At 41.1% G+C, this 27448-nt stretch overlaps 1 protein-coding gene and 1 long non-coding RNA gene across 3 annotated transcripts; one reads left to right on the top strand and one right to left on the bottom strand.

Moving 5' to 3' along the window:
* Positions 1-278: 278 nt before the first annotated feature.
* Positions 279-9042, top strand: LOC105093158 (histone-lysine N-methyltransferase SETMAR). The gene is made up of 2 exons (XM_031470766.2): positions 279-487; positions 7500-9042. The coding sequence occupies exons 1-2, from the start codon at positions 371-373 to the stop codon at positions 8301-8303; spliced, it is 921 nt and encodes a 306-aa protein (XP_031326626.2). The 5' UTR covers positions 279-370; the 3' UTR covers positions 8304-9042.
* On the bottom strand, positions 3117-27448 carry LOC135323336 (uncharacterized). Of its 2 annotated transcripts, none has more exons than XR_010384793.1 (5): positions 25261-27448; positions 12099-12242; positions 7982-10533; positions 7481-7869; positions 3117-3585 (listed from the first exon to the last, which is right to left on the bottom strand). It is a non-coding gene; the product is annotated as an uncharacterized LOC135323336 (long non-coding RNA). The 2 variants fall into 2 exon arrangements; XR_010384792.1 differs by lacking the exon at positions 3117-3585 and having other exon boundaries at positions 7763-7869; positions 25261-25368; positions 25649-27448.

The raw sequence follows: 27448 nt of genomic DNA, 5'->3' as shown, positions 1-27448 counted from the left end.
ACGCCCTCAGAGACCCGGACAAACGCGCTCGCCTCAGAAGCCCTCCCTGGGCTCACAAGAAAAATTCAAGCACTCCGTGGTGTGTTCCCAAAGCTTTGTCCGTACCTTACAAGGTTTTCTATTTTTTGTGTTGCGTGTGGCTCAAAACAAAAAGCGAGCCAGACCGAAAAGTCAAGAAACGCTGAGGGTCGAGGGAGCAGACGCCCTCACAGGCCACTTGTGAGAGAAAAACTAAGACTCCCATGAGGCAGTGGGGCCCCAGGACCCACGACTCCCAGCTTCCTCTGCGAGGCTCAAGATAGTCTAGGCGGTAGGCGCCTCGCGTCGGGGAGAAACGTACACTAAAGCCGTGGAGAGGTGGCCCTGCGGGATGGCAGCGACTGAGGAGGAGCCTGAGCCCCTGACAGAGCAGCTAGATGTCGCGCGCGGCCTGGAGAATCTGCCTGTGAGCGCGTGGCCCCCAGAGGCGGGGCCAGAGCCCTTCCAGGTAGGGGGCGGGGCTCGGCCGGCCCGGAGGCTGCGCGCGGCCCCGGAGGGGTCGTGGCCGGCGCCGTTTTGCACGAGGCGGGGCTGGGCGGTCGCGGTCGCGGTCGCTGCGCGCGCAGCCCCGAGGGCGGGGCTGGTGTCCTTCCTGGGGGAGTGTGGGGCTAGGTGGTTGCGAGGTTAGGTTACGTGGTCGTAGATCCGCGGTTGATTATCGTGCGTCACGTTGTTCCAGACTTCCCGACCTTTTTTCTTACCTAGTTGCACAGCTGTTTGCGCTCGAGCATAACTCTTAAATTCACAGATTTCGATCTTTATCTTAGCGTTCCGCAGTGACCTTAACTTTGAGTATTCTCTTTTCTGCCCTTAACTAGCAGTTATTTCCTTGAAGGCAAAACCAGAGGTTTCGTGAGGTCCCTTGGAAAGAGGCGTGAGAATCTTGTTCTTTGTCCTGGTTCTGTCCCCAGAACTCGCTGAGATCCAGGACAAATCACTTGCCTCTCTGGTCTCAGGTGTCTCTAAAATAAGGCATGGGACCTATTAACGGATCTTAGCCTGGTGACATGATGAAAAACTCAGCCCCTAGAGTCAGACTTAGTTGAGGTTTCCCTCATGTGAGCGTTCTGGCAAATATCAACTAGCCTCAGCTAAGCCTTAGAGTCCTCCCCTGTGCAGTTAAAATAATAGTACCTCTCTCCAGACTGCTTTGAGAATTACAAGTAAAATACAGTTCCTGTTGCTGAAAGAACTCAATAAATGTTCACTACAGTTATTACCTCAAAGTCCTTTCTCCTCCAACTTTCTCACCCCTCTGAGCTTGGCCTGCCTAAGGAACAAGAAATGACAAAACAAAAAACAAAAAAATCAGGATGTTGGAGCGGAAAGGAGCACTGGACTCGGTGGTAGGAGAGCTATGTTCAGGGCTCAGCCACCTTAGCCACTTCTCACAGCCTGAGATTTTTCATCTGCACAATGAAAATAATTAAAAATTTATAGCCCTTTTCGCATCCATTATCATTATCAAACTCCATCTGTCCTTCCTAGGCACGTTGTGAGAATCAAGTAAGATAAAAAATTCAGTAGATGTTTTCAAAGGGAAGAGCAAGATATTAATGTCAGAAATGGTTATTTTTCCTCAAAGTACATCAGGCAGTTTATGGTTAATAATACAGTTGGCTAGCACCATATTAAAACACTGATCCCTAAAAGCGTGTTCAAGACCAAACATTGCTGGATGCCTGGTCAAAAACATACGTTCTCTTTCTTCAACAAATAATTGGGTGCCTAAAATGTGCCTGGCACAGTGTTAGGCTAGGTATAGAAGATAAAACGGTGACAGTATAATTCCTGCCCTTGAGCTTACAAGAGCAGATAGAAAGCACTTGGTTGCTACAAAAGAGGCAGGTGGTGATGGAGGAAGCGTTGTGACTGGTCCTTATACCTACAGTTGATGGAAATCAGGAGGCTAAGACTCAATCCCATAGTATTCTAGCATCCTGGCTGTATTCACAGCTCTGGGTAGAGTTACAGAAAGAAGACAAGATCCCTTCCTTAAAGAGCTTATAGTTTTACCAAGAAGATAAAACATCCTTGAAACATTTAAATTATGAGCCGAAAAGTGCCTTCAACTAGTTTGCTTCCATATATTTGTGGAGCACAAAACCATTCTTACAAAAGGTCAAAATAGCTTGGTTGCCCCAAACCCTGCCTTCACAGACATATGCACACATAAGGAAACTCAAGGTAGGAATTATTTTATCTAGTTTACTTTGCAGTACTGTTGGAAAAGGCAAAAAGAACATTCAAATGTTCAGATTGGAATCAACCACATCATAATGCCATCGGTGTTGAAAGCCAAGTAGAAAATAAACTGATTTTCCTGAAATAAGAGTTGGATCTAGGCATTTTCTCAGGTTTCTGAAACCAGCTTAAAATATCCTTTTTAAGATCTCAACTTGGCCTTGACAGGAATTATCTGGCTCACAGTCTCCTAATAGCTGCTTGGAGCAAAAACAAACCCGTGGGGCTACAGGCCAAGTACAAAGATTCTTGTAGCTGGTGTTGCAAAACAACCAAAAAAGGAGTGAGGACTTTCATAGCACTTCCTTAAAATTCAGAATCAAGGCCTAGGTTTTAAGCCCAGAATATTGTGAGGTGTCACGTTTCAGTTTCTGGGGCTTCGATACAGAATGTGACTCAGAAAAGTCAAGTTTTCCAATCAAAAGTTATTAAGACTGTTCATATTAAGACTAAAAGTCAAATAATATTTCCTGAGCTATGTGCTCTGTGCCTAGTACTATGGATAGGACCCCAGCCCCCACCACCAGTCCACACCCCAAACCTCATGCCCATGCCTTTCCTTGAGACGTACATTTGTTGGAAAGGTAAGACCTACACATTAGTACAGCTAGAGAACCCTACAATCTCTGCCACTTAGACCCCAAAGTTCATACTGTTAGTAAGTGCAGGTCTAGTCCAGAGAAGGGAGAAATTGTGTATGAGGATGTCTCCTGTTTACATTTTGGCTTCTCGGGTGACCGTTGATTAAAAAAAAATTCCAGTTTTCTGTCAAAAAAAGTTGAAATCTCTACCCAGTTCTTCAAGTATCTGGTTTCTAATGCATTTTGCACTGATCAGTTAGTTTTTTATTTATTGCCAACTCTTGTGTGATCGATTTTGCACTACAATACATACCAGGAAAAAGTAAAATGTATGTTATGGCAACAACCACAGAAAGGTAAAAAATCCCGTTCTGCATGTCCTCTTTTGTGTTTTTCTCAGTGGTTCTTTCTAAATCCCAGCATGTGCATACAATAGGCAATAAGGCAGTGTTTACTGATGAATGAAAGCAATCTTCTGGGTCAGCTCTTGGTTCCCCCCCCCCCCCAAGATGGATAAGTAATGGAGGTAGGAATATAATCATATGGTTTCCCAGACATAATTTTGGTTTGAGTATGTTTAAACCTGGAAAGTTTAACTCCATAACGTGATTTTTCCACCACCCTACTAGACAGCCTGTGTAATTCATTCTGAACACTTATGTGCCAGCCACTGGAGTCAGCTCTTTCCATGGTTTCCTCTCATTTTTTCCTTCACAGCAACCTGTAAGATAGACAGAAAGAGAATATTTAGAAAGCTTAAGTAATGTGCCAGAAATAGATGATGTTTTAAATATGAAGTCTACAAATAATATCTAGAATAATTTAAGGAAGTAACTATTTTAAAAGTATAAAGTGGCTGACACAGTACAGTGTTACGTTAATTAAATCTCTTAAGAATCTTCCCTGCCTCAGATACAGGTTTTGGCCTTGTTTTACAGTTCTAACCCAAAGATTAGTAACTCACCTGCTGTGAGTCACAGTGCTAACAAGAGCCTGGTCCTGTATGTGTCTCCTCTAGGACATCCCATGCTCTGCATTAAGAAGTTCTCACCTGCTTGCCCAGGGTTCCAGGACACGGTCACAGTTTTTCTGTCTGGCCTCCTGCACACTTTGCTCTATTCTCACCTCCCAGTTGGAGACCTCATTGCTCATTAGCCATTTCTATCTTTGACTAAATTTTCCAGCCATTTCCTGGAACCATTTCTCAGCTTCCACCCTGGGTCTGTCAGTCAAGACTCATTTGTTTGTGGGAAACATAAATGCAACACAATCGGACTCAGGCCAAAAAAAAAAAAGGAAGTAATTGCCTCACATAACAGCAAAATCCAGGGGTGGTAACTGTAGGTGTGTCTGGATCAAAGAACTCTCAAGGTGTCATCAGATGTTTCTGTCTCCCATCTCCCCACTTCACATCCCCGGTCGCACACTCAGGCCTTACGTGTGCAGTAGAACTTGGGAGGCCTGGTGGATACACTACAGCTTAGCACCCCAGTGGAGAAAGAATGCCTCCTCCCTAGTTGTTTCAGCAGGAGTCCCAGAACTATATCCCACTGATCTAGCTTAGGTCCTATGTCCATCCGTGAACCAAATACTATTGAAAAGAGCAAGTGATATTCTGATTAGCCAGGTTTAGGCCCCTGCCCAACCTGGACCCCCATCCAAAGCATTAAGACAATAGTGAGCGGGGTTCCCCTGGGAAGACTCAAGGTGCTTTTATCAGAAAAAAAAGAATGGATGCTGCATGCATAAAAACATATGTCCTGTATGGCCACATCCCACAAGCTCTGGTCTCTCCTTGGCTTAGGGTAAGCACAAAAACCCTCAGGGTGACACCCTTTTGGATCAGTTTGGTCCTGGGCTGTGTCCCAGGGAGTAGGGTACAGACTATGGAAAGAGTGTTACAAATTGGGAGCATTTAAACTCATGTCAGCTCATTCCCAGTTTGTAACACATTTAACATTATTAGCTTTCTGATACTCAAAATTTCAATTTGCATGGCTTATAAATATTTGAATAAAATGTCAGACCAATGATACCAGTTTATTTCTGAAAAGAATAACTTTTCAATATGTAGTCAGATACCTGAAAAGATGGATAATTACATAATGATATGTTCAACTAGACTACCGTTTTCAAAAGACTTCTTGAGTATAGCCAATTTTTCTAAATCAGGTAAAATATCCTGTAATGGCATTTAACCAACCTTTTATCGAGGAGAAAATGGAAACATATGGAGATAAAATAATTTGTGATGATTATCAGTATCAGGGTCAATGATTACATCCATAAAGGGAAATATATATATATATATATATATTCTATTTAAACAGGAAGTTTATCTAGAAGTCTCTGTTATCCTTCGGAAAGTATTTTCAGCTTATTTGGAGTCAGCTACCATTTGTAATCTAGGCCTTTAAAGGATCTTAGATTGTGCAAAAAGTTTAAATTGCAGAATTTTAAAAAATGTATTGCTAGATTCTCCAAAATCTTATTTTAAATGTATAAGTAAAAATAAGCAAATAATAGTATTTTTTCCAAAAAGTACTTATCCATATGCAAATAAGTTCAACAAGGAATAATATGCTCTCCTGGTTAGAAAACTGTAGTTAAGTCAGACTTGATTTTAAAAGATGTTTTCAGCATTAAAAAAAAAAATCACCTTAGAATTTAGTGATTTCTGTAGTACATTAAAAATATATGCACCTTTAAGAACAAATCAATTGAAAAGAATTCTTCATGAAAAGTTTAACAAAGTGATAGTAAAATCTTCATTTTGCAAGTACTTAAAATGTCTCCGTAACCATTTCAACGTTGCCTCTTAAAATCTGGAAGTAGTTTCCATATAAGACAGCAGTCATGGAATTTGACTGATGGAGCATCATTTACCAAGCCATCCTTTATCCTTTTAGGACATCTCTGCTAAGCTAAAGCTGTAAGAACTGACACAAACAGGAGAAGCTATTTCTGCTGTCCACCCCCAAATCACCTTTTAAGCAGTATTGGTCTTCCCCCGCAGGTACGCCCACTCACCATCCTCATCTTTCACAGGAGAATGTCATTCCTTCCCCCCAGCTCAGCGTTTTTAAAAGTACAGGATTTTGCACCTAACTGCATAGCTCCACCGAGGCCGCCACAGGGAGTACAACTACCCGCTGCTCAGTATTTTTCCTGAAGTTTGGCCTGGAGACACAGTATTAATGGAGATACGCAGCTCAAAGGCTCCTCTAAATGCACTAAAATCTATCTCTGTAGCAAAGCTCTGTGACTGGTCTCTTTCAGAACTGCTCGTACTGACTCACTGCAGCAGCATGCCAACAGCCTTTACTGAGGGGCAGGATGAACGAAGTGAAAAACAGCCAGTGAAACTCTTTCCTGGAAGAGAACGGTTTAGACAGACTCTTTGGTGAAGTTTCTCTCCCGTCTCCATGTTGGAAAAAGTCAGCGCCTCTAAGCAGTGAGATTGCTCCTTGCAGAGAGTGCAAGCCCTTCATGTAATCATATTAACCACTTAGATGTGGCTGCTCTCAGGCAGAGCCAGATCCACTTCTGCTACACATTCAGTGTGGCTAAGCTCGCTCAACTAGTTGGATCTTATTTTTCCCTTCACCTTACCTATTTTTCATTTCTCTTACCTCTCTGTAAGCCTCATTAAATCCTTTTTTGGAACAAAGCGAGTGTAAATAAATGAATTAGGTTCCATATAAGCAAGAGAGAGAGTTTAATCTTCAGGGTATGAGAATGTGCTTTATTTTTCCAGTGAGGAAATAACCAGAGGTCAGGAAATAACATAGATTTTTTAGACTTAGGACTTACTTTTCATAAGATTTTGTTAATGTGACATTTTGAAAATACAGGTATCTTTAAAAGACAGAGAAACCTTTTGGTATTATCCCTTTCTCATTTAATAAGAACAGGATTTCTTTACATGTATATAGTATATCTACAATAAATTTAAGTATCTATTAATATATGTAATAAATACAAGTTTTAGAATTCTGTCTGCAAGGTTTTTTTTTTTGCCAAATTTCTGCTTTTAACATTGTGAAGACTCAAACAGAACTATCAGGTAGCAGCATTTTTTAAAAACATGAGAGAATAAAAATTTAGATAATCTTCAAATTAAAAAATTCTGTAAAAAAAAATCAACGGAAGACTCTCTCCCAAAGGCCATTTTTCATTGATTTGTCATTTATGACTTTCTTATTCCCAAAAAGGATCTGAGGTAACTCATGATAAAAACACATATGCATTTGTATAATCAGATAAGAGGTCAAAAGCCAAGGAGAAGACACTTAACTTCATTTGAAAATGAAATTCATCACTGATTGTCCTGACATCTAAAGCTAAGAGGGAAACAAAATGGGTTACAAAATTTTCAGTTATCTGACAAGAGGAAAAGTATATAAATTTTTCTTACTGTTACTCCAATACCTAAAAGGAAACCACCAAATTTTAAATCTAAGAATTTATTTTTCAAATTGGAGGGAGATATTTTTAGAAAATATTTTAATGTATCCTGTCATTTTTGTCTTGTTCCATTTGTTAGAATTAAGAAGTGTCTCAGCCAAAAGCTGCTGAAATACAGATGAAGTATATGGCATGCGGTGCTGACTTACAGTATTTCTATTTTTGTAGTATACTCCTGACCATGTAGCCGGACCTGGAGCAGACATTGATCCCACTCAAATAACCTTTCCCGGATGCATTTGTCTCAAAACCCCCTGCCTCCCTGGTACTTGTTCCTGCCTCCGTCGTGAGAAGAACTATGATGATGATTTATGCCTCCGAGATGCAGGATCGGAAGCAAAGTATGCTGAGCCCGTTTTCGAATGCAATGTCCTGTGTCGGTGCAGTGACCGCTGCAGGAACAGAGTGGTCCAGCGGGGTCTGCAGTTCCACCTCCAGGTGTTCAAGACGGATCAGAAAGGCTGGGGACTTCGCACCTTGGACTTTATACCAAAAGGACGGTTTGTCTGTGAATATGCTGGCGAGGTTTTAGGGTTCTCTGAAGTACAGAGAAGAGTTCAGTTACAAACAATACACGATTCGAATTACATCATAGCCATCAGGGAACATGTCTGTAATGGGCAGGTAATGGAAACATTTATTGATCCTACCTCTATAGGAAATATTGGAAGATTCCTTAACCACTCTTGTGAGCCAAATCTGTTGATGATTCCTGTCCGAATTGATTCGATGGTACCAAAGTTGGCACTTTTTGCAGCCAGAGACATTCTGCCAGAAGAAGAACTCTCTTATGACTATTCAGGAAGATTTCTTAATCTAGTGGATTGTGAAGACAAAGAAAGGCTAGAAGACAGGAAATTCAGGAAACCTTGTTATTGCGGTGCCAAATCATGTGCTGCGTTCCTGCCTTATGACAGTTCACTGTATTGTCCCTTAGAAAAGCCAGATGTGAGTGAGGAAGGAAGTGTATAGGAGAAACACGTCTGACCTCTCAGTGGAAGAGAATGAGAAGGGATGGAGCATGTTGGGCTCAGCCCTCTTTGGGTTCCCCTCTTCCAAGCAGCTTACCCTCGAGGTGAGTCTCTGCTCTGTGGTAAGCAGCTTGCCCCTCACTAGAGGGGACGCCAGTGGTGGTCTAGCTTCTACTGCTGCCTGGCTGTGTAAGTTTAACTCAGGAATGTGGCAGAGACGGCAGGTCGTCCAGCAGTTACTCTCACTCCCCTTCTATCAGAGAATTCTCAGGTTTTAGCTGGCTACATGGCAGCCCAGAATACTCACTTTTCCTACTTAGATGTGGCTAAGTGACTGTGTTGTAGCTCGTGGGACATAATGGAAAATGATGTGTCCTTAAATGGAGATATCCTTCCCTTAACCCCTCTTTTTTCCTCTTGGCTGGAATGTACACATGATAACTAGAGCTGGTCCATACTAGACCCCAGAAAAACCTTGGAAAAGGAAACCATGCACAGCAAATGCAAAAAATGGAAAGGAGTCTGGGGCTGTATATGTGGACTACTCTAGCAGCCCTGATCTGACATGTCTGGACTTTTAGGTGAGAAATAGTCCCTTCCTCACTTATGCCACTATTATTTTGAATTTTCTAGTACTAGCACCAAACCTCATCAATGATCCAAGGAAAGCCTTGTGTCTGTATACCTAAGTCTTGCTTTCCAATCAGCTTTATCAGGAATAAAGCTTATATTTTCATTTCTGTCTGACTCCTGCGTTTTATTTCTCACTTGTTTCTAAACACGAATCAAGGAAAAGGGCATGATTAATTATCACCTGGTAAAACCCTAATAATTACCACCAATAGTGAAAAATTTAACCATGAGAATGACTTCCATGTATATAAGCAAAAATCATAAAAAGAAACAAACTATAAAATTTTTGCTATATATTTGGCTGTACTCCAAGGCTTGTGAGGTTATGCTTCAAAACATCAAAGAGCCTCACTTCTTTTATTAACAACATGAAAATAACCCTATGAGCATCACCAAAGGGAGTGGAAGTTTTGTAATTCTATTTAAACTTCTGGAGAGGCAAAGACCTCTAACTTCCCTCCTCAAAGCAAGGATGTTGCAAAAACAAACTTACTGTGGAAGTTTATTAGACTTTTTCAAAGCTAAAGTAATTACTTTAGGCCTTATTATTTCTTAGGCCCTATAATTTCTTTTCTAGTACATTTAAACTCTACCACCAGGAGATTCTGCACTTTAAAAGTACAGGGACCCAAGTGGGGAGGGTACAGCTCAGTGGTTGAATGCATGCCTAGAATGCATGAGGTCCTGGGTTCAATTCCCAGTGCCTACATTACAAAAATAAATAAATATAAACCTAATTACCTCCCCCCATTAAAAAAAAACTAAAAAAAAAAGTTACAGGGACCCATACTATATAGATAACACTCTATTCCTGTCTGATACCCTAAGTAGGATAGTTGTACCCTGCAAGTGAAAGAAATGTATGGTGTGTGAATTACAGCTCACCAAAGCTGTTAAAATAATAAGTATGTTAGGGTTTGCGTGTTCACATAACATTATCAGGAATGGCTCCATGTGAATAGGTGATACTAGAGTACACAGAAAAGTGCCCCAAGCTACAAATGTGCAACATCTAAAACAGAACAGATTTTCCCCCACACTAATCATTCCTCCCTGCCAACCTTCCTCTCTAACTTTGATTCCTCTGAAGCAGTCCTGCTTTTTTTGATGCAGCTTGTATCCCTCATTTTAAAATGGCCTTTCTCCCATCATTCAAAAGTCCACAAATGACAAATGCTGGAGAGGCTGTGGAGAAAAGGGAACCCTCCTACACTGCCGGTGGGAATGCAGTTTGGTGCAGCCACTATGGAAAACAGTACAGAGATTCCTCAAAAGACTAGGAATAGACTTATCATATGACCCAGGAATCCCACTCCTAGGCATATATCCAGAAGGAACCCTACTTCAAAAAGACACCTGCACCTCAGTGTTCATAGCAGCACTATTTACAATAGCCAAGACATGGAAGCAGCCTAAATGTCCATCAACAGATGACTGGATAAAGAAGATGTGGTATATTTATACAATGGAATACTATTCAGCCATAAAAACTGACCGCCATTTGCAGCAACATGGATGTTCCTGGAGAATGTCATTCTAAATGAAGTAAGCCAGAAAGAGAAAGAAAAATACCATATGACATCGCTCATATGTGGAATCTAAAAAAAAGAAAAAAAAACATAAATACAAAACAGAAACAGACTCATAGACATAGAATACAAACTTGTGGTTGCTGGTGGGGGGGGTGGGAAGGGACAGACTGGGAGTTCAAAATTTGTAGATAACTTACAGGCATATATAGACTAGATAAACAAGATTATACTGTATAGCACAGGGAAATATATACAAGATCTTGTGGTAGCTCACAGTGAAAAAAAAATGTGACAATGAATATATGTATGTTCATGTATAACTGAAAAATTGTGCTCTACACTGGAACTTGACACAAATTGTAAAATGACTATAACTCAATAAAAAAACTTTTAAAAAAATTTTTAAAAAATAATAAAATAAAATGGCCTTTCTCCTCCTCTCAAGCTTTTCTAGTAACTGAGTTCTTTCAGAAGCAATAAGGAAATGATCAGAAGGCAAATGAGAGGCTCACTGCTGGATTCTGCAGATACGCCTTCCTTCTTCAGCCCTTTGCCTACTGAGTGTCACCGTCTGTGAATCAGAGACACTCCAGTGAGGACAAGAGCAGCGTCTCTTCCAGAGAGAGAACTCACTGACCCTTAGGATTGTTTGGTACTTATGCACAAGTTCATTCTTAAATCGCATGAAATCCTGGAAATCAGACTCCTAAAGTAAGAGCTGAAGACTCTGTTCCAAGTCTTTTCTAGGCACTGAGTTAACCGCATTTAGTTTCTTGCTGTGTTCCTAAGAAAGCTGACACTTCTACTTTTGAGAGCAAACATTAAAAGATATACTACTGCTTGACTATTATCCTAATATAAAAAATACATAAAATTTTATAATTATAAATTACTGTAAAATTAGAATTTTAAAAGGTATCATGTGTCTTCATGGAATTAAGACATTCATAGAAAATAGCTCTGAATTCAGTTTCCACTGACTTCACTAAGAATCTGGAAATGTGTACTTCAGAAACTGTTTTGGCCCAAGAATAATAAAGATCATACTTGGAGAACAAAGCTTTTCAAATCTGCTTTTTAAAAAAATTATTTTTTTAAATTTCAAATTAATATTCACAAACTATCAGTGGCTGATAGATTTTATTCTTGGCTAAATGGAAAATTTTGCCTTAATTGAGAGGAATATTCAGAGATTATTTCTTTCTCCCTCTGGTTTCCAATATTAAGCCCCAATACTGGCTAGCTCTAAAGTATAAGGCAGAGAGTGGATTAACTATATCAATAGGAGACTAACTTGCACAGAACAGAGGATTTTATCATAAACTCAGAAAGATCTCATTAAAAAGGGGAGGGGGTATGGAATCTCAGAAAGATCTCATTAAAAAGGGTATCTCCCTAAATTGTTTTCATTCCCTTGAGTGTTCAAATAGTGTTTTCTTTGTGTAATACATTCCTTATTACAGCTCTGCTACTCTCCAGTGTGTTAGTATTCAGCAAGTTACAGAACCTGTCTGACTCTGAATCCCCTTTTCTGGATATAGCATTATTGGGAGGATCAAATGAGCTAACTTTTGTAGAGGGTTTAAACAATGACATGCATTAAGAGAGAAAGAATCAAAAAGACAACTTACCAGTGTTGAGAAGGATGTGGAGAAACTGGAACCTTCATAAACTGCTGGTGAAGCTGTAAAACTGCACATCTACTTTGTAGAGCCATTTGGTTAGTTCCTTAAAACGTTATACACACAGTAGGCCATGTCCCAGTAACTCCATCCCTAGGTATAGACCCAAGAGAAATGAAAACATGTCCCACAAAAACTTGTATGTAAACATCCATAATGGAATTATTCATAACAGCCAAAAGCAGACACAACCCAAGTGTCCGTCGACAGATGGATGAATAAACAAATGTAGTAGCCATATCACACGATGTTATTCAGCCATTAATAAAAAGGAATGAAGTACTGACACCTGCCACAACATGAATGAACCTTGAAAATATTACGTTAAATGAAAGAAGCCAGCACAAACAGGCGCATGTTGTATGATCCCATTTATGTGCAATGTCCAGAGTAGGCAATTCCAGAGAGACATAAAGTAGATTCATGGTTGCCAGGGCCTGGTGGAGAGGGAGGTATAGTGATTGCTAATGGGTTCGGAGATTCATTTTAGGGTAAATATACTAAAAACTACTTCCAAGAGGTGAGTTTTATGTTATGTGAATTACATCTCCATAAAGCTGTCATAAGAAGAAGATACAGGTGCCTCTCACTTGGAAACTGGTAACCTGTAACTCTGAACATTCCTCTCAGGAATAAACACTCTCAGGTCCCAGGGAAATGCTTCTCCACTTGCTTTACGTCCTCAAAGCAAAACATGACCGCGCCTAATGCTGTGATTTTTTTTGCAGCCATTATCACGGTCAGAGGTGGACCCTGCCTCGGAGGGCAGTGAGAGGAGGAGTGCTTAGTCTGGTAAGAACATAGCTGAATTAATCTATCAGATCCTTCCTCTCAGCATGAATGCAATTCTTAAATAACAAGGTACAGTTTCCTTGTCGTAGTGAATATCAACTTTCTTGCTTCTCTTTCTGATGGAGTTTGTGTTTCCAGAGGTGCTCCTGAGTTAGCACAGTATTCATTACAATTGCCCATGGAGACAGAAATATGTTGCAATATTAAGCAATTCATATCACTTTTAAATTTGTAGATGTGTGGGTCTAGAAGTTTGATATTGGTTAGTTCACACTGCTTGGTTCTCATTACACTACATTTAAGAGATAGTTAAAATGACAATGTAAGTGAGTAGTTTATGTGATGAAATTAACATTTTCTGCAATAATTCATTGGATATGATCCCATTACAATGTTTGGACATGATAAGTAAATTTCATGATTTATTTTCAACTCTGTCTCAGCACAGTAAAGCTTTCTCAAATTGAAATTAATAAAAAATGTCAGAAAGCTACACTGACTCAAAAAAGATGGTCTCACTTGGGAGCTTTGTGAACAGAACACCAACTATGTGAAAATCTTGTTTACAACAGCACAATTTATGATTTTACTGAAATAAAGATAAGAAAAATTGATTTTTTGTAATAAATATGTAAAAAAGTATGACTCACAAAAGTCATGATTTTATCATTCATCCAAACATTGCCAACTCAGCTGGATGCCCAGGAATGAGCAAGGATAACTAAATTAATCATATTTGATATTTTGCCAACATCAGTCATTTAAAGCCGTAACTTTATACATGTTTTCCATTCTTGTGGTTGTGAAGACATTTTTGTCGAACTTGATTTATAACTTTTAAATATTTCTACATATTGCCTGCGGCTCTCCCACAAGCTGTCCTGGCCTCAACGCTTATAAGGGAGGAAACTAACTTCCCTAGCAAGGCTCTTATGGGACTCACATAAAATAATGGATTTATTAAAGTACTATATAAATTTAGTTATCATTACAGGCATATTTCTCGGTTTGCACTGTGCTACCCAGAACAGAACACACACATGTTGTATTATTACAGAGGTTGTCTTTGGTTACATCAAGATTCATTTAGATTCCATATAATAAGTTTTTCTTGGTGGTAAGTGTCATGGAAGTAATAGAATAAGCTCCCAAAGGAGGTCTGTTAGTCATTTAAATAAAAGGACACCTGTCTTTGATGATTTAATTAGAGCCAGATTATAAGCAGAATCTGAAGAACATCCTCAGAGGTCCCTTCTACTTTATAACATTTGGGATTTCCCTGGGATAACAATCCTTGCTATTTTTACATTTGTTACTCAGTTAACTGCATTACTTTTTGCCTCACTGCCCAAAGCTACGAGTCATCTGTGACTCTTCCTCCTCCTTCCCATAACTAGTCACCAACTGCTATAAATTCCCTGCCCTACACATCTCTCAAATCTTTTTCATTTTGCCCCATTATTGTTTTATACCATGCTTCCATCATTTCTTCCCTGCAGCAGCTTCTCTACATCTAGCCTCACCACCCCCACAGAGCATCGTCTGCCTTTATACCCTTCAGTCACTGCTCATCACACTCAGGATGGAGCCCAAACTTCTCAATATGACCTGAAGGCCCCGTCTACCTCTCCACTTCATCTCTCACTCATCTTCTCACTCTGACTCCAGCTTGAAAAGCCACTCTCTCACCCTTACCTTTACAAAGGTGTTTCCTTCTGCAAGAAGCTTAAAGAAGCAGGTTGCTTAACTTTGCCTTCAGGGAGCATTAGAAGATGTGTGTGTGTGCAAATAAGCACTCATTTGCATTAAAGTGAATATTACAGAAATTTCCAGTTCAGTGTGTCCAAAATGGTCAGATACTGGCAATTTTATATGGTTCTATTTTATGACCCAAATCATAACTCTTCATCTTGTTTTAAGGAAAGATCTGATGGTCGGTAGAAGTTGTGTAAATTAACATCACTAAAATACTTCTGTAATTCTACAGGACTCCCAATAAAACGCTGTTAAACACCCCCCCCCCAGAAAAGATGGGGTGTGTGTGTGTGTGTGTGTGTGTGTGTGTGTGTGTGTGTGATTTTAAACTGTTCTTACCCTTGCCTTCTTTGCAGAATACTCTGGATTTTCTTTTTGGATGTTAAGGCATTCTTACACTCCATCTCCTACCTGCTTGTTTACATGGCTACTAGGCAGCTAAAATAACAAGAGAGCCAGCAATACACCTTATTTTATTTCCCTGTCTCTTCTTCCTTCCTTCCCTCCTTCTCCTGTTTCTGTTTGCTGCTAGCTGGCTGGCCATCACTTCCATCAGCTTGCTGTCTCCTTGTCATTCATCTCCCTGCAGCCACCTGCCCAGCCCAGCCCTCACTGCCAAATCTCCATGGTTGAACTGGGAGAATACAAATTACTCGATATGCTGTAATACCATCCCTGCTGTGTACTGCTTTGCTAACTTAGGTGAGTCGTCTGGTCCAGGCATACTCAGCGCTTCCTGTTTATAAGGGGAGCCAGTTACAAAGTGCTGATGCAACTAACTGCAGCCCAACATGTCCCACGGCCTCTGCTCACCATGTCCCCCTCTGACCAGCCCACACTCCACCCTCCCTCCTCCACCCTTGGACCACTTCTGTCTTCTTTTTCTAACCTACCATCACCTCAAAGCATTTGTGCATAGTAGGTGGACACAGTAAAGTGCTTCCAAACAAAGCTAAGACGTATTTCTCCTACCCTGTATTTGAACATAATTGAAGCCCCTTAGTCAGGGCTTCCTTTTACCCTCAAGGCAAAATGGGTTTGCTTTTGTAGTTTATTTTGGAAGTGTTTGCTTGCTTGCCAGTCTGTTTCTCCTGCCTTCCCCATCTCTTGAAAACAACCTCTTCCCCTTTTTCTCTCCAGTAACAAGCCTACCTCTTCCATACCACCCCCAGTTGTACACTCATCAGAATGCATTCTCAACTCTTTCGAGGGTGGAAATCAAGAATGGCTCAAAGACTAATCTGCTAGCTCCCCACTTCCTAATCAGGCCTCAGGGTAAGTTCTGCTCAAGCTGCTTTCCTCCCTCAGGACATCTCCCACCTCCAACACTTCCACCCCTCCCTTCATTGCTTAATGACTTCTTTCCCATCCTTCTTTCAAGTCTCAACACAAGCCCCTCTTCCCCTGGGAGGCATGTGTTTAGGTTCCTTGGGAGGAGATTCAGGAAGGTCGGAGTCAGGGAGATTAAGAGAGGGTGCTGTTGGGATTAACACCTGCGGAAAGGAAGGAAAGAAAGCAGACCAGGCAAAGGAGAACTTGGGCTGTAATGAAATCTCAACAAAGACCACAGCCAACCCACGAAGAGCTCTGAAGCCGAGGTGGTCTTGCAGGGTTGCCTCTACTAGTTGTGGTGAGAAGTAGAGCCTTAATAGTTCTGCATCAGCCAGTCACTGGATGCCACCTGCCTCTGGAAAGGGGCATGGTCCCGGGTGAGAGGGCTGACAGCACTCTGAGCAGCTGGAGGAATAACTTCTTCACTCCTTCAGAGGGGTGTGGGCAGAATGCACAGCATTCACTAGTATTCCCAAATTTCAGCACCAATCAGAATTATCCAGAGGACTTATTAAAACACAGATTGCTTGGCCCAAATCCCAGAGTCTTTGATTTAGTAGATCTAGGATAGGGCTTGAAAATCTGCATTTCTAAGAAGTTTCCAGGTGATGCTGGTGATGCTAAGCTGGGGACCACACTTTGAGGATCACGACACAACACACTGTAACCACATAAAGCCGTGACCCAGATAACTTCTGACCATTCACGCTGCTCTTTCCACTTGCTGCCTTGTGCTATGTGATTTCTGCATGTCATCTTTTTGAGTCTCATCCTTTTGGGAACACCAAGTTCTAAAGACCATATTATTGTTTATGTTTATTACGGACTGAATATGCCCCCACCCAAAAAAAATTCATACATCAAAGCCTTAAGTCCCAACGTGATGGTATTTAGAAGTGGAGCCCTTTGGGAGGTAATTAGGTTTAGACAAGGTCAAAGGGGGGGACACTCAGGATGGAATTAGTGCCCTTATACGTAGAGGAATTTCTCTCTCTCTGTCTCCCTCTCTTCCTCTCTCCCTCTTCCTCCCCCCCTCCCTCTCTATCCACATCTCTCCCTCTCCACCTGCACACACCACAGAAAGGCCATGTGAACACACAGAGGGAAGACGACTGTCCATTAAGCCAGGAAGAGAGCCTCAGCAGGCACTGACCAGCGGGCACCCTGACCTGGGGCTTCCCGGCCTCCGGAACTGTGAGACATCCCTGTTGTTTAAGCCACCCAGTCTGTGGTGTTTTGTTAGAGCAGCCTGAGCTGACTAAGATAATATTCTTCCTGAAAGTAAATGGAAAGCCACTGGCAGAGTGTGAGCAGAATTACTTATATTTCAAAAAGAAATGGCTGTAATGGGGAGAAGTGACTTGGGTTGGAGGACGGAGGGGTGTTCTGAGAGAGGATTCAGGTGGACCACTTAGGAGACGGTTTAGAGTTGTCCAGGGGAGATATGCAGTTTGGACTACTGAAGATGGGGGAAAATAGATTAGAGGGATATTTAGGAGGTAGAAATGACAGGAGCTGGAGAGGGTCTAGACGTGAGAGATGAGAGACAGGGAGAGGTCAACAATGACACTGCAGGGGAAGAAGAGGGTGGGAAGGGATAAACTGGGAGTTCAAGATTGCAGATACTAACTAATATATATAAAATAGATAAACAAGTTCATACTGTATAGCACAGGGAACTATATTCAATATCTTGTAGTAACTTATGGTGAAAAATATGAAAATGAGTATGTGTATGTTCATGTATGGCTGAAGCATTATGCTGTACACCAGAAAGTGACACAACATTGTAAACGGACTAGACTTCAATAAAAAATATATATATACAAAAATAAATAATTAAAAAAATTTTTAAATTAAAATTAAAAAAAAAAAGAATGACAGTGCAGTTTCTGGGATATGCAACTGGATGTACTGAGGCACCATTTCCTAAACACTACAAGAGAAACAGCATGCAGGGCCAAGGCTCTCACACACACAACTTCTACAAATATGGAGGGTTTGTTTATTTCCCAAAATTGCACATGCTTAAAAAAACTCACTAAGATGCTTCTTTTTTTGTCTTCTTCCACATATATATATAAATATATAAAATATATACATAAATATATAAAAATGAGTTTTCCATACAATATTCCCAGTGTAAGGGGACAGATGTGATGCAGCCTTTCTCTTTAGGAATGCTTCTTTGATTATTTGACCATCAAAAACCAATTTAAAGTCTCATAAGAGAACACCTTGTTCTGAAGTGCTGTATTCAAAAGCAGCAACAAAGAACATCGCATGGGCTGGCGCTGTTACCAGAAAGCACCTCGGCATCCTGCCAAAGATGTTCCCCCACCTCAGACACGTGCTCTGGCCATTCTGATGACAACATATGAGAGAGGCTAACAGGAGGGGTGACATAAAGGAAAATATGATTGAATCATATAGACATTGTGGTTCAACCCAAGCTACCTCCTACCACAACGCAGAGGTGCTTAGAATAATGATTCTTCTGGCACATTAAGGGCATCTTGGTGTTTTAAAAGTTTTTCCCACTTAGCAGGGATGGTATAGCTCAAGTGGTAGAGCACACGCTTAGCCTACATGAGGTCCTGGGTTCAATCCCCAGTATTTCCTCCAAGAATAAATGCATAAGTAAACCTAATTACCACCCCCCCCCACCAAAAAAACAATAATAAAATTTTTAAAAGTTTTTACCACTTAAATCAGTTTTTATGATTCTTCCCGTTTAAATTAGTTTTTACTATTTTTTTAGAGTGTATCTTTAAATAATTTTAATACTTAATGTTTAGTATTTTGTGGAGTATATTTTAACATGAGAAGGTTGTAGAAAATGAATGTGCCTCATGTTAACTTTGTGTTCACTTCAAAAACATGGGTAACATCCTGCAGGACCTTTTAGATCTACGCTTTTCTCCCTCTTTCTACCTTTTTTAAAAAATTGAGATATATGTGACATGTAGCATTGATAATTTTAGATGCACAATGTGTTGATTTGACACATCTGTGTACTGCAGTATGACTACCACCATAGTGCCTGCGGACACCTCCGTCACGTCACAGAATTACCAGTTCTTCTCTGTGGTGAGCACATTTAAGATCTAGTCTCCTAGCAACATTGACGTATATAAGACAGTATCGTTGACTGTAATCACAGTGCTGTGCATTAGATCCCCAGAACTTACTCATCTTCCAACCCTAGACTTTATCTTATAAGATTTAGGAGCCTCTTTCTTGCTCTGCTATGAATGAATATATAGCTTTTGTTTCTTTTTTTTATTATGATGCCAGATAAAAAATAGGGATCTTTTCTTAATTTAGGAGATTTATAAGGCTCCAAGCAAGGGAGACTTTTTGGCACCGATCATTTGAAATGACTTAAGACATAGGTTTCATTAGGCATTTGTTACTGGATAGAGATCAAATGGATCTCTTCACTTTATTTATTTATTTATTTTCCTTTATAAAGATTCTCTTTTTTTTCTTTCTTTTTTTTCCCCCAATACATCTATACTTTTGTGGCTGGTTAGACACCTTGCCCACCTCCCCCAACACTCCCACAAAATATCTAGGGTGATACCAAATGCTATTCACACTTTTTTTTTTAAACTAAGAAGAAATTCAGTTGGAATTCTCCAACAGAAGTTTCAGCTTTTTCATTTATAAATAGTGCCACTCTGAGGACATACAAGGCAGTAAGTAATAATTTATCCCTTCTCACAAAGCCAACTTAATTATAAGAGTCTTACAGACATTATGGGACATAAATGTGCCAAAGCTCCAGGTTTATACTGCCAAACCCACAGGTCCCAACAAAGAAAGCATGTGCCAAGGGTAACCAAAAGCCCACACACCATCGAGAAGACGCTAGCAGGCTGGCTTGACACCCTCAATTCTGGCTAATACCAAAAACTCAGGTCATCTAGCTCTCTTTTCATTCATAAACGTTTACAAAGCACTGGCTACACACCAGCTTTCCTCCTCCTGCTTCGGTACCACGGAAAGCCTTCTGCTGCTGTTCTCTAAAGGCCTGTAAAGCAAAAGCTGCTGCTTAGATTCGTGCAGCTGGCCTCGCCTTTGGGTTTACTTCACCAGGTACCCCAGTCACAGAATTCAAGAGTGTAGGGTCCTTAAAGATTGTAAAAATGAGGGGTCTACCACGGTTCTATGCACACATTTTTTCAGTCTTGCCTTCCAACTGGTTTATGTCATTCCAGAAGGAAGCCACGAAACACAGCCCACAGCAGAAGCAGCATCCGCCAATGTTTCCACAAAGATGGACACGCCAGTGACTCCCTGGAGCAATTCTAACCTAAAGTCTCGGGCAGAATTTTCCTGACAACGTTCCTCTCCTCCTCCCCCTTAAAGGAGAGTATGATATAAATCAAGTCCTCATCTTACAGATAATGCAACTAAATCTCGCAAGGGGTAAGAGGCCCAGAGCTTAGGGGGTGAGAATGGGGACACTGGGAAGTAGCACATCCCAGGCCTCCTTTTAGCCCCATTCACTCAGTCTTCTGGGGGAGGGCTCAGGAAAGTGCATGCGTGACAGCTCCCCCAAGTACTTCTAACACAACAAGCCAGGCGTGGCCCAGGGACCAGCTCTGAGATCAGATGGAGTAGGAAGAGGGGAAGAAGCAGCTGATGAGACTAGAGTACATGCAAGGTTTCTGACCTTCAGACTATGATTTCTTAACTTTCAGGGGCCATGAGGTCTGAAGCCTCCCCGACCAAGCCATACACAGGAAAGGTCAGAACTATTAGCTCAGAAAGGGGATCCAGATCACCAAACCACAGGGAGAAAAATAACATGGTAATTACATGCAGTGAAGGGGTCACTGGGGATTGTGGGCAGGGGTGGGGAGTGGAAACCATTTACTCCTCAAGCCTGATTTCATTAACAGTGAATCACTTTTGCAGACTGGAGTCACTTGCAATCAAAATTGGACCACTTAGCATACCCCAGGGTTGTATTTCAGCCACAGGGAGCAAGGCATGCTCCAGGGCCGAAGGCCAGATGAAGACCTCAGAGTGACTTCATCCATCTCCTACAGAAGAATTTTCCTACATGGAGCTACCTTAGTTGTTCTCAGATTCGTGTTAGGATTAAGGATCTCTCTCTCCCTCTCTCTCTCTCTCTGTGTGGAAATATAAATTGGTACAGCCTTTTTGGAGAGCTGTCAATACCGATCACAATTTAAAATAACCATAAGCTCTGATATAGCAGTTAGACTCCCAGGAATTTATCGTACAGAAAAATACCTGCACAAGCTGGCAGAGACACAAGGAGCTACAAATAGGTTTACTGGAACATTTTTTAACAATAAAAATTGAAAATAACCCAAATATTCATCAACAGGAGAATGCTTAAATAAGTGAATTTAATTAATTCAGCTATCTTAAAAAGAGCTAGACCTATATAGTACTTTCATGGGGTGCACAAAATGTATTCAATGACTAGTTTTTATAGTATGATTCCATTTGGTTTCATATAAACCAAATATAAGTTGAACACATTGTGTATGATTTCTGTGTGCATAAATAGATAAATCATCTGTATTCAATAATACCAACAGACAAACGCAGAATATGTTTATAAGAGCCTAGAAAAAAAGTCTGGAAAGATACACTTACTGTTGATAGGAGTTACCTACTGGCACAGATTTGGAAGAAGACCAGAATTCACAGAATGAAGGGCTTCTAAAGACACTTGGCATATTTTTTAGAGTTTCTAGTTTTACCCTATATATTTAATTGCTCATATAATTAAAAAATAATAAAGATTTTTCTAAAGGAACTTGAGGGAGAGTTATTAACAAGATAATTATTAATAAAGGCAGAAGAAATTCAGAAAATAATCCAAGTAAAAAGATGAGAGATCATTCCAGAACCCCTCCTCCCTTCTGCAGGTCAGTCTCCATCGCCATCTCCTCTTTAAAAAGCTAGATATTGGAACAGACAAATACTTCAGAACAATTTTTCCTATGGAATAAAGGTACGCAACCCCTTATTCATCCCCTCCCCCTAGCCATCCCAAATCCACAGTGCCCCTGAATGAAAGGTTTACCAACTCTGGAGACCATTTGTACAAAAACAGCAAAAAACAGAACCAATCTGACCACTAGAGGGAGAACATTACATATAAAACCACTACAAGTTGCCACAGATGGAGGTACATGGGCTGGTTCCAAGAAACTGTCCAAAGCTAACAGCCCACAAGCAGTAATCAATATGATTCACCCTTAGGTTTGCCTAATATTTCCTGGAGCAAAAAATGTCATTAATAAATATAAAATTACAAATGTGAATGCAGTTCCCATATTAGTGAGGTTTTTCCCACCCCACCAACCTGAGTATTTACAAATACTCAGAGGCAGATGTGGAGTTGGAAGCTCTTTGGAAACCGCATCTTAAGAAACAAAGCCCAGTTTGCAGTCCCGCGGCAGAGTGAGCGGTAGCGAGAAACAGAATTCAGCCAGTTTTATGAAGACCAGGGGATTTACTCTTTTATCAAGAAAGACCCCCCACATGCTTTCTCAGAGCCCTATTCAACAAGCAAGACACTTTTCCTTTCATTCCTCACACATGACCTCAGTTGTCTTACCAGCTGCAATTTTTTCATGAATTTGTGCTAGTATGGATGAACTGATAATGTACCTTTTGATCATTATTTCCAGCAGATGAGTGTTTCCCATATACACAGCCTTCTCCCACCTCATCCCTTAAAAAAAAATCACTTCTTTATGGAAACATGACCGTTTTGTAAAAAGAAGTGGCACTTTCTGGGGGGAAAAAAGGATGAAACACACCTTTTGAAAATGCGTCATCCTAATCTTGGATATCTGAGTGCCACACTGAGAACAATACAGAACAGATATACCCAGATCACCCTATACAAGTGTAACTTTCCTGCCTTGGCTCTACCTTTTCTGAAAGTAATTCCACTTAACTTTCAAAATCTGAATAACAAATTGATTAAGTAACTTGCCCAAAGTCAAACATCAAAGCAAGTGGTAGGACAAGAATTTAAACCGAGTCGGTCTGACACCAGAATCCCTGTTCACAACCACTAATCCATTCCACCTCCTCGCTCTCTGCCTTTTATTTCCCTTGAGGCTACCTCTTGCCCCAGTACTCTCCTCTCTTCAATCCACCTCTCCCACTCCAAACCCACAATAAAACTGCGGATCTAGTGATGCAGTGGAGAGAACAGAAGTCACAAAAATGGTGTGAGTCCTGGTTCTGCCTCATTCAGCTGTGGCACCTGGACACCTGCAAACATGGAGTCCTGGTTTCCTGAGTGTACACTGGGAACACTAACCAAAAATAACCAGTTCCTTACAAGAATGCCTATAGATTAAATGAGATCATGTACATAAAGCATTCAGCATAGGGTCTGGCTAGGGGGTACCTCAGGCTATTGACTGGAAGACAAACCAGAAAAGAGAAAGAGGGAGCAATGGCAATTTACAGCACAATGAGGACGAATTCCACCAGGAGGAAGTGAGCTTTCTCTTTGACCTTTCTCACTCGCTTTATGATACAACCACCATCTGAGGGGGCAGACAGTGGACACGCAGGGTCACCACCTCAAGCACAGGCTGCAACAGTGCGGGAGCTTACACCATGGTACCTAATAGTACAAAGCCCTTCTGGGGTGTCCTTCTATATCGGAGTGACTCCAAAGACAGGATTGTTGAGGGCAGTCCGTGCGCAGAACTGTTTCTCAGAGGACCCAACTCCACTATCACTACCTCTGTGAGAAACGTGACAACCCACGGCGGGGCCACCTGCCTGTGCTGCTCTCCAGGGCTCCCCAGGGCTCCTCTCTCTGACCCTCCCCGGTGACTGCCTCAACTAAATTAATGGCGGGTCTTCTTGGGGCCAGGGAAGGAAATTCACCGCGGCATTTAATAGGTCTCCCAGAACAAACAGGAAGGAAATGCTTAACGGATCATTTTACTTTCTCCTGCGGTCATCTAAACTCAATTCTTCCTGACTGTCTTCTGAAGAGATGGAGAAGGGCTGCTCATTATTCCCAAGATGGGCTCAGTCACCATCAAACTCCTAAATCAGCAGCCCCCAAACTTTATGCTCTCAGGACCCCTTTACATGCCTACAACTTATTGAAGACCCCAGATAGCTTTTGTAATGTGGGTTATAGCTAACATTTAGCATCTTAAAAAGTAAGACTTGAAAAATGTTAAAATATAAAAATATACAAGCTCAAATTCTGTGTCAGGCTGCATATCCCATAGCCTCTGGAAAAATCCCACCACATGCTCATGAGATAATGAGAATGAAAAAGGCAAATCACATCTTAATATTATTATGAAAATAGTTTTGACTCAACCCCCTGAATGGGGTCTGCAGACCACACTTTGAGAATTGCTTGTCTCAAAAACCATTACACCAGTCCCTCTGAGTGCTGCCAGGTGCTAAATGATTCTTTCTGGATATCATTTTAAGTTTTAAATCCACTAATTTACAAGTTAGACTCTAGATCCTGGACCAATAAGCTCAGAGAAGAATTAAATAAGAAGTTATTTAAATGATTTAGCAGAATTACCTAAACAACGACTTTCTAAAACTGAAACGCAAATTAGCACTGAAAACACCACAGAAAACATTAACAGGCTGATCCACATATTATGGGCCAGCAGACTGTGCTCCCTCTTCTGTTTTCTCTCTTTTTAATTATTGTTATGCCCGCGAATGACATTTTCATTGGTATTAAACCTGCCAGGGGTTCTGTGTGAGGTAGACAGAAGAGGAGAAGCTTCAGAATGATACAATATACGTAGCAATAACCAGGTCTAATTTTCTCCTTTAGAGAGAACTTGGTGGGAACGATGGAACACATAGCATCAGCATATTTTCAAATTCAAGTATTAACAGAGGTTTGGGGATCAATCACACCAGGTATTTTTTTGGTTGTTGTTATTTCTTTTTTTCTGTTTGAGCCAGAGGTCAAGTTCTGCTTTTAAATTCAGCCTCTTTGTCCTTTCTCCCTCTTAGCCCACTCTGCTGTGTGTTCTAAGCCGAACCCCATGACTGAACAGGACTGTCTGGTTGTACGTTCTGCTCATAACAATCATACTCATAACAGAAACAAGCACCTAGTAAGCACTTACCCAAGTAGTTTGTGCTCAACTCTTTATTTTTGCAGTATCTCAAATCTCCCCACAACCCCAAAAGGCAGGTACTATTATTCCCCGCAATTTACCTGAGAGGACGTTACTTGCCTAAAGGGCGCAAGGTAAGTAGGCGGAGAAGCAGGGAAACATCCCAGATCATCTCATTCCAGCTCTCTCTTCACAGGATGCTAAACTTTCTTTTAAAGAAGATAACAAAAGAGGTTAAAGGGGCATCCTTCCATGCCATTGAAAAGTAAATAAATAAAATTTTATTTGGCAAGTGTCTGGAGCAGAGAAAAACTGTGGGCTTCCAAAAAAGCTACCACAAAGGGCCCTTCTTCACAGGCATCAAACTAAACGCAGGTGAAGCTTTTATCAGGGCCACCAGATAAGGAAGGGCTTATCTCAGTTCCCTGGACTGACTGCTAGCTGGTTTCACTTTCCCGCTAAGTGTTGATTCAGAGCTTCTAATGTTACCCTGTTGAGGTGCCAAATTGACGTGCTGGAAGAGGGTTGCGCTGATGGCTCTTCCATTTCCTCAGCAAAGAAAACAAGGAGCTTGTCAACTGTGGCCCAGACCCAGGGGTGGGAAAGAATCCTATCCGACCTTCAATTACTGTGAAATGGAATCACCTTCCTGCCTGACAACAGTGACGAATTCCAAAGGCCCAACCAGCCTTCTCATAATGATGACTCTGGCGTCGATTACCATTTGGGGGTAGATTCAAATCTGATCCGAACCTGAAAAATCCCACCCCTTGGTGCTAATCCCTTCAACTTTCTGATCTTAAATAGGGCAAGTTTCAGTAAAGAGCCCTTTCTCACTTTACAACCTACCTGAATATTATCTGTAATGATTTTGCTTAATCAAAAAATTAATTAAATTCCTGCTTTAATGGTCTAAACACAAGAGTTGAAGGAAGGAATGAGCTGTGGCCTGCTGCCAGGGCCCCTCTGAGGCTCTTGGAGTTAATAATTTCCATGGTGTTTTTAAGCATTTGAAACAACAAAGGCCAGCTTTCACTAATGGCATGACCGATTCTGGCAGAACCTATAAACATGAGGCCTAATCTGGGGTGGTTTGTATTACAGAGAATGAAGTCTTAATAAATAAATGAAACCAACCATCAGGAAACTGACATTTATGCAATTCTCTGGTATTAATCTTCAAACTTAGTAATCAGTGCCAAAGTTAGGGGAAATAAACTGCTTACAGCACAGCTGAGACGACCTATGGCTGTGACATGATTTTAGGTGATTTTAGGTGGGAGGAGATGACTCTCCTAAGGCATTTCTGGGTAGGATGATGCCTGTGCGCAAGCTGCTGCCCTTCCTCCCACTTGGACATTTCTGACTGGTACGTTACCTACTCAGTCACTTTTCAGAAAGAAAGACATGAGATTTTGCGCTCCATGAAATGAATCAACTTTTCATAATACTGGGTTGAAAAGTGGCGCCTCATGGGCTGAATCTGGCTACTGAAGCAATTTATTAGGTCTTCATGGTGTTTGCTTTTTTTAATCTGAATGGGTTGCCAATATTAAAAACTCAGAAGACTCAGAAGACTTCACATGAAGATGCTGATAGCCAGCTACCCTCAGAAACCAGGCGACCAAGCAAGTCTGGGCCCGCACTTCCGCGTGGCAGCCATGGGAGAGCAGGGCGGAGGCGGCGCCTGCAGAATGGGCGTCACTCACACTCAGCCTGCCTCTCGCCTGGTCCGTGTTCCCACCAGAGCCAGGATCTGCACCGCCTGCCTTCCTCCTAACAGCTGCGGGGAGGGTACAGCTCAGCATGCTCAAGGTCCTGGGTTCAATCTCCAGTACCTACACTAAAAAATAAAATAAAAAATTAATTAAGAATACATAAAGAAACCTAATTACTTCCTAATACCCAGCCTGCATGTTAACTCCCTGATGAGAAATACTGGCAATGGTAAGGTTAGTATGTGCTGGAAGGAAGGAGGAAGAAATGCATGCAAAATATTATTGTATACAGAAAAAATAAATCCCACACTAGCCTCTTGTATGAAATTCCTGACACCTCAGAACAGAAAACACTTTTCCATGGTGTCTTGTTTTGTTTTCAAAATACTCCTTTCACTAAGTCAACTATGGATTTTATCATATACAACAATTCTATGTGTAGCTTGAAAACATGAGATTCTCATGGATGAAAGGTCCATTGTCTTATATTATGTCAATAAGACAATTCTCAGTGAAGATAATCCATGGAAAACAGAATTTACCAACACGTTAGTTTGGAGCCACTACCCCA

The sequence above is a fragment of the Camelus dromedarius genome, chromosome 17 (assembly GCF_036321535.1).
Source record: "Camelus dromedarius isolate mCamDro1 chromosome 17, mCamDro1.pat, whole genome shotgun sequence".
Taxonomy (NCBI): domain Eukaryota; kingdom Metazoa; phylum Chordata; class Mammalia; order Artiodactyla; family Camelidae; genus Camelus; species Camelus dromedarius.
The sequence above is the reverse complement of the archived record's forward strand: the minus strand, read 5'-3'. Positions and strand labels throughout refer to the sequence as shown.

Bases quoted from the DNA above. Each gene is read 5' to 3' on its own strand.
- LOC105093158 (XM_031470766.2), top strand. From the start codon at position 371: ATGGCAGCGACTGAGGAGGAGCCTGAGCCCCTGACAGAGCAGCTAGAT. The intron at 488-7,499 runs GTAGGGGGCGGG...CTATTTTTGTAG, and splicing joins CGGGGCCAGAGCCCTTCCAG to TATACTCCTGACCATGTAGC.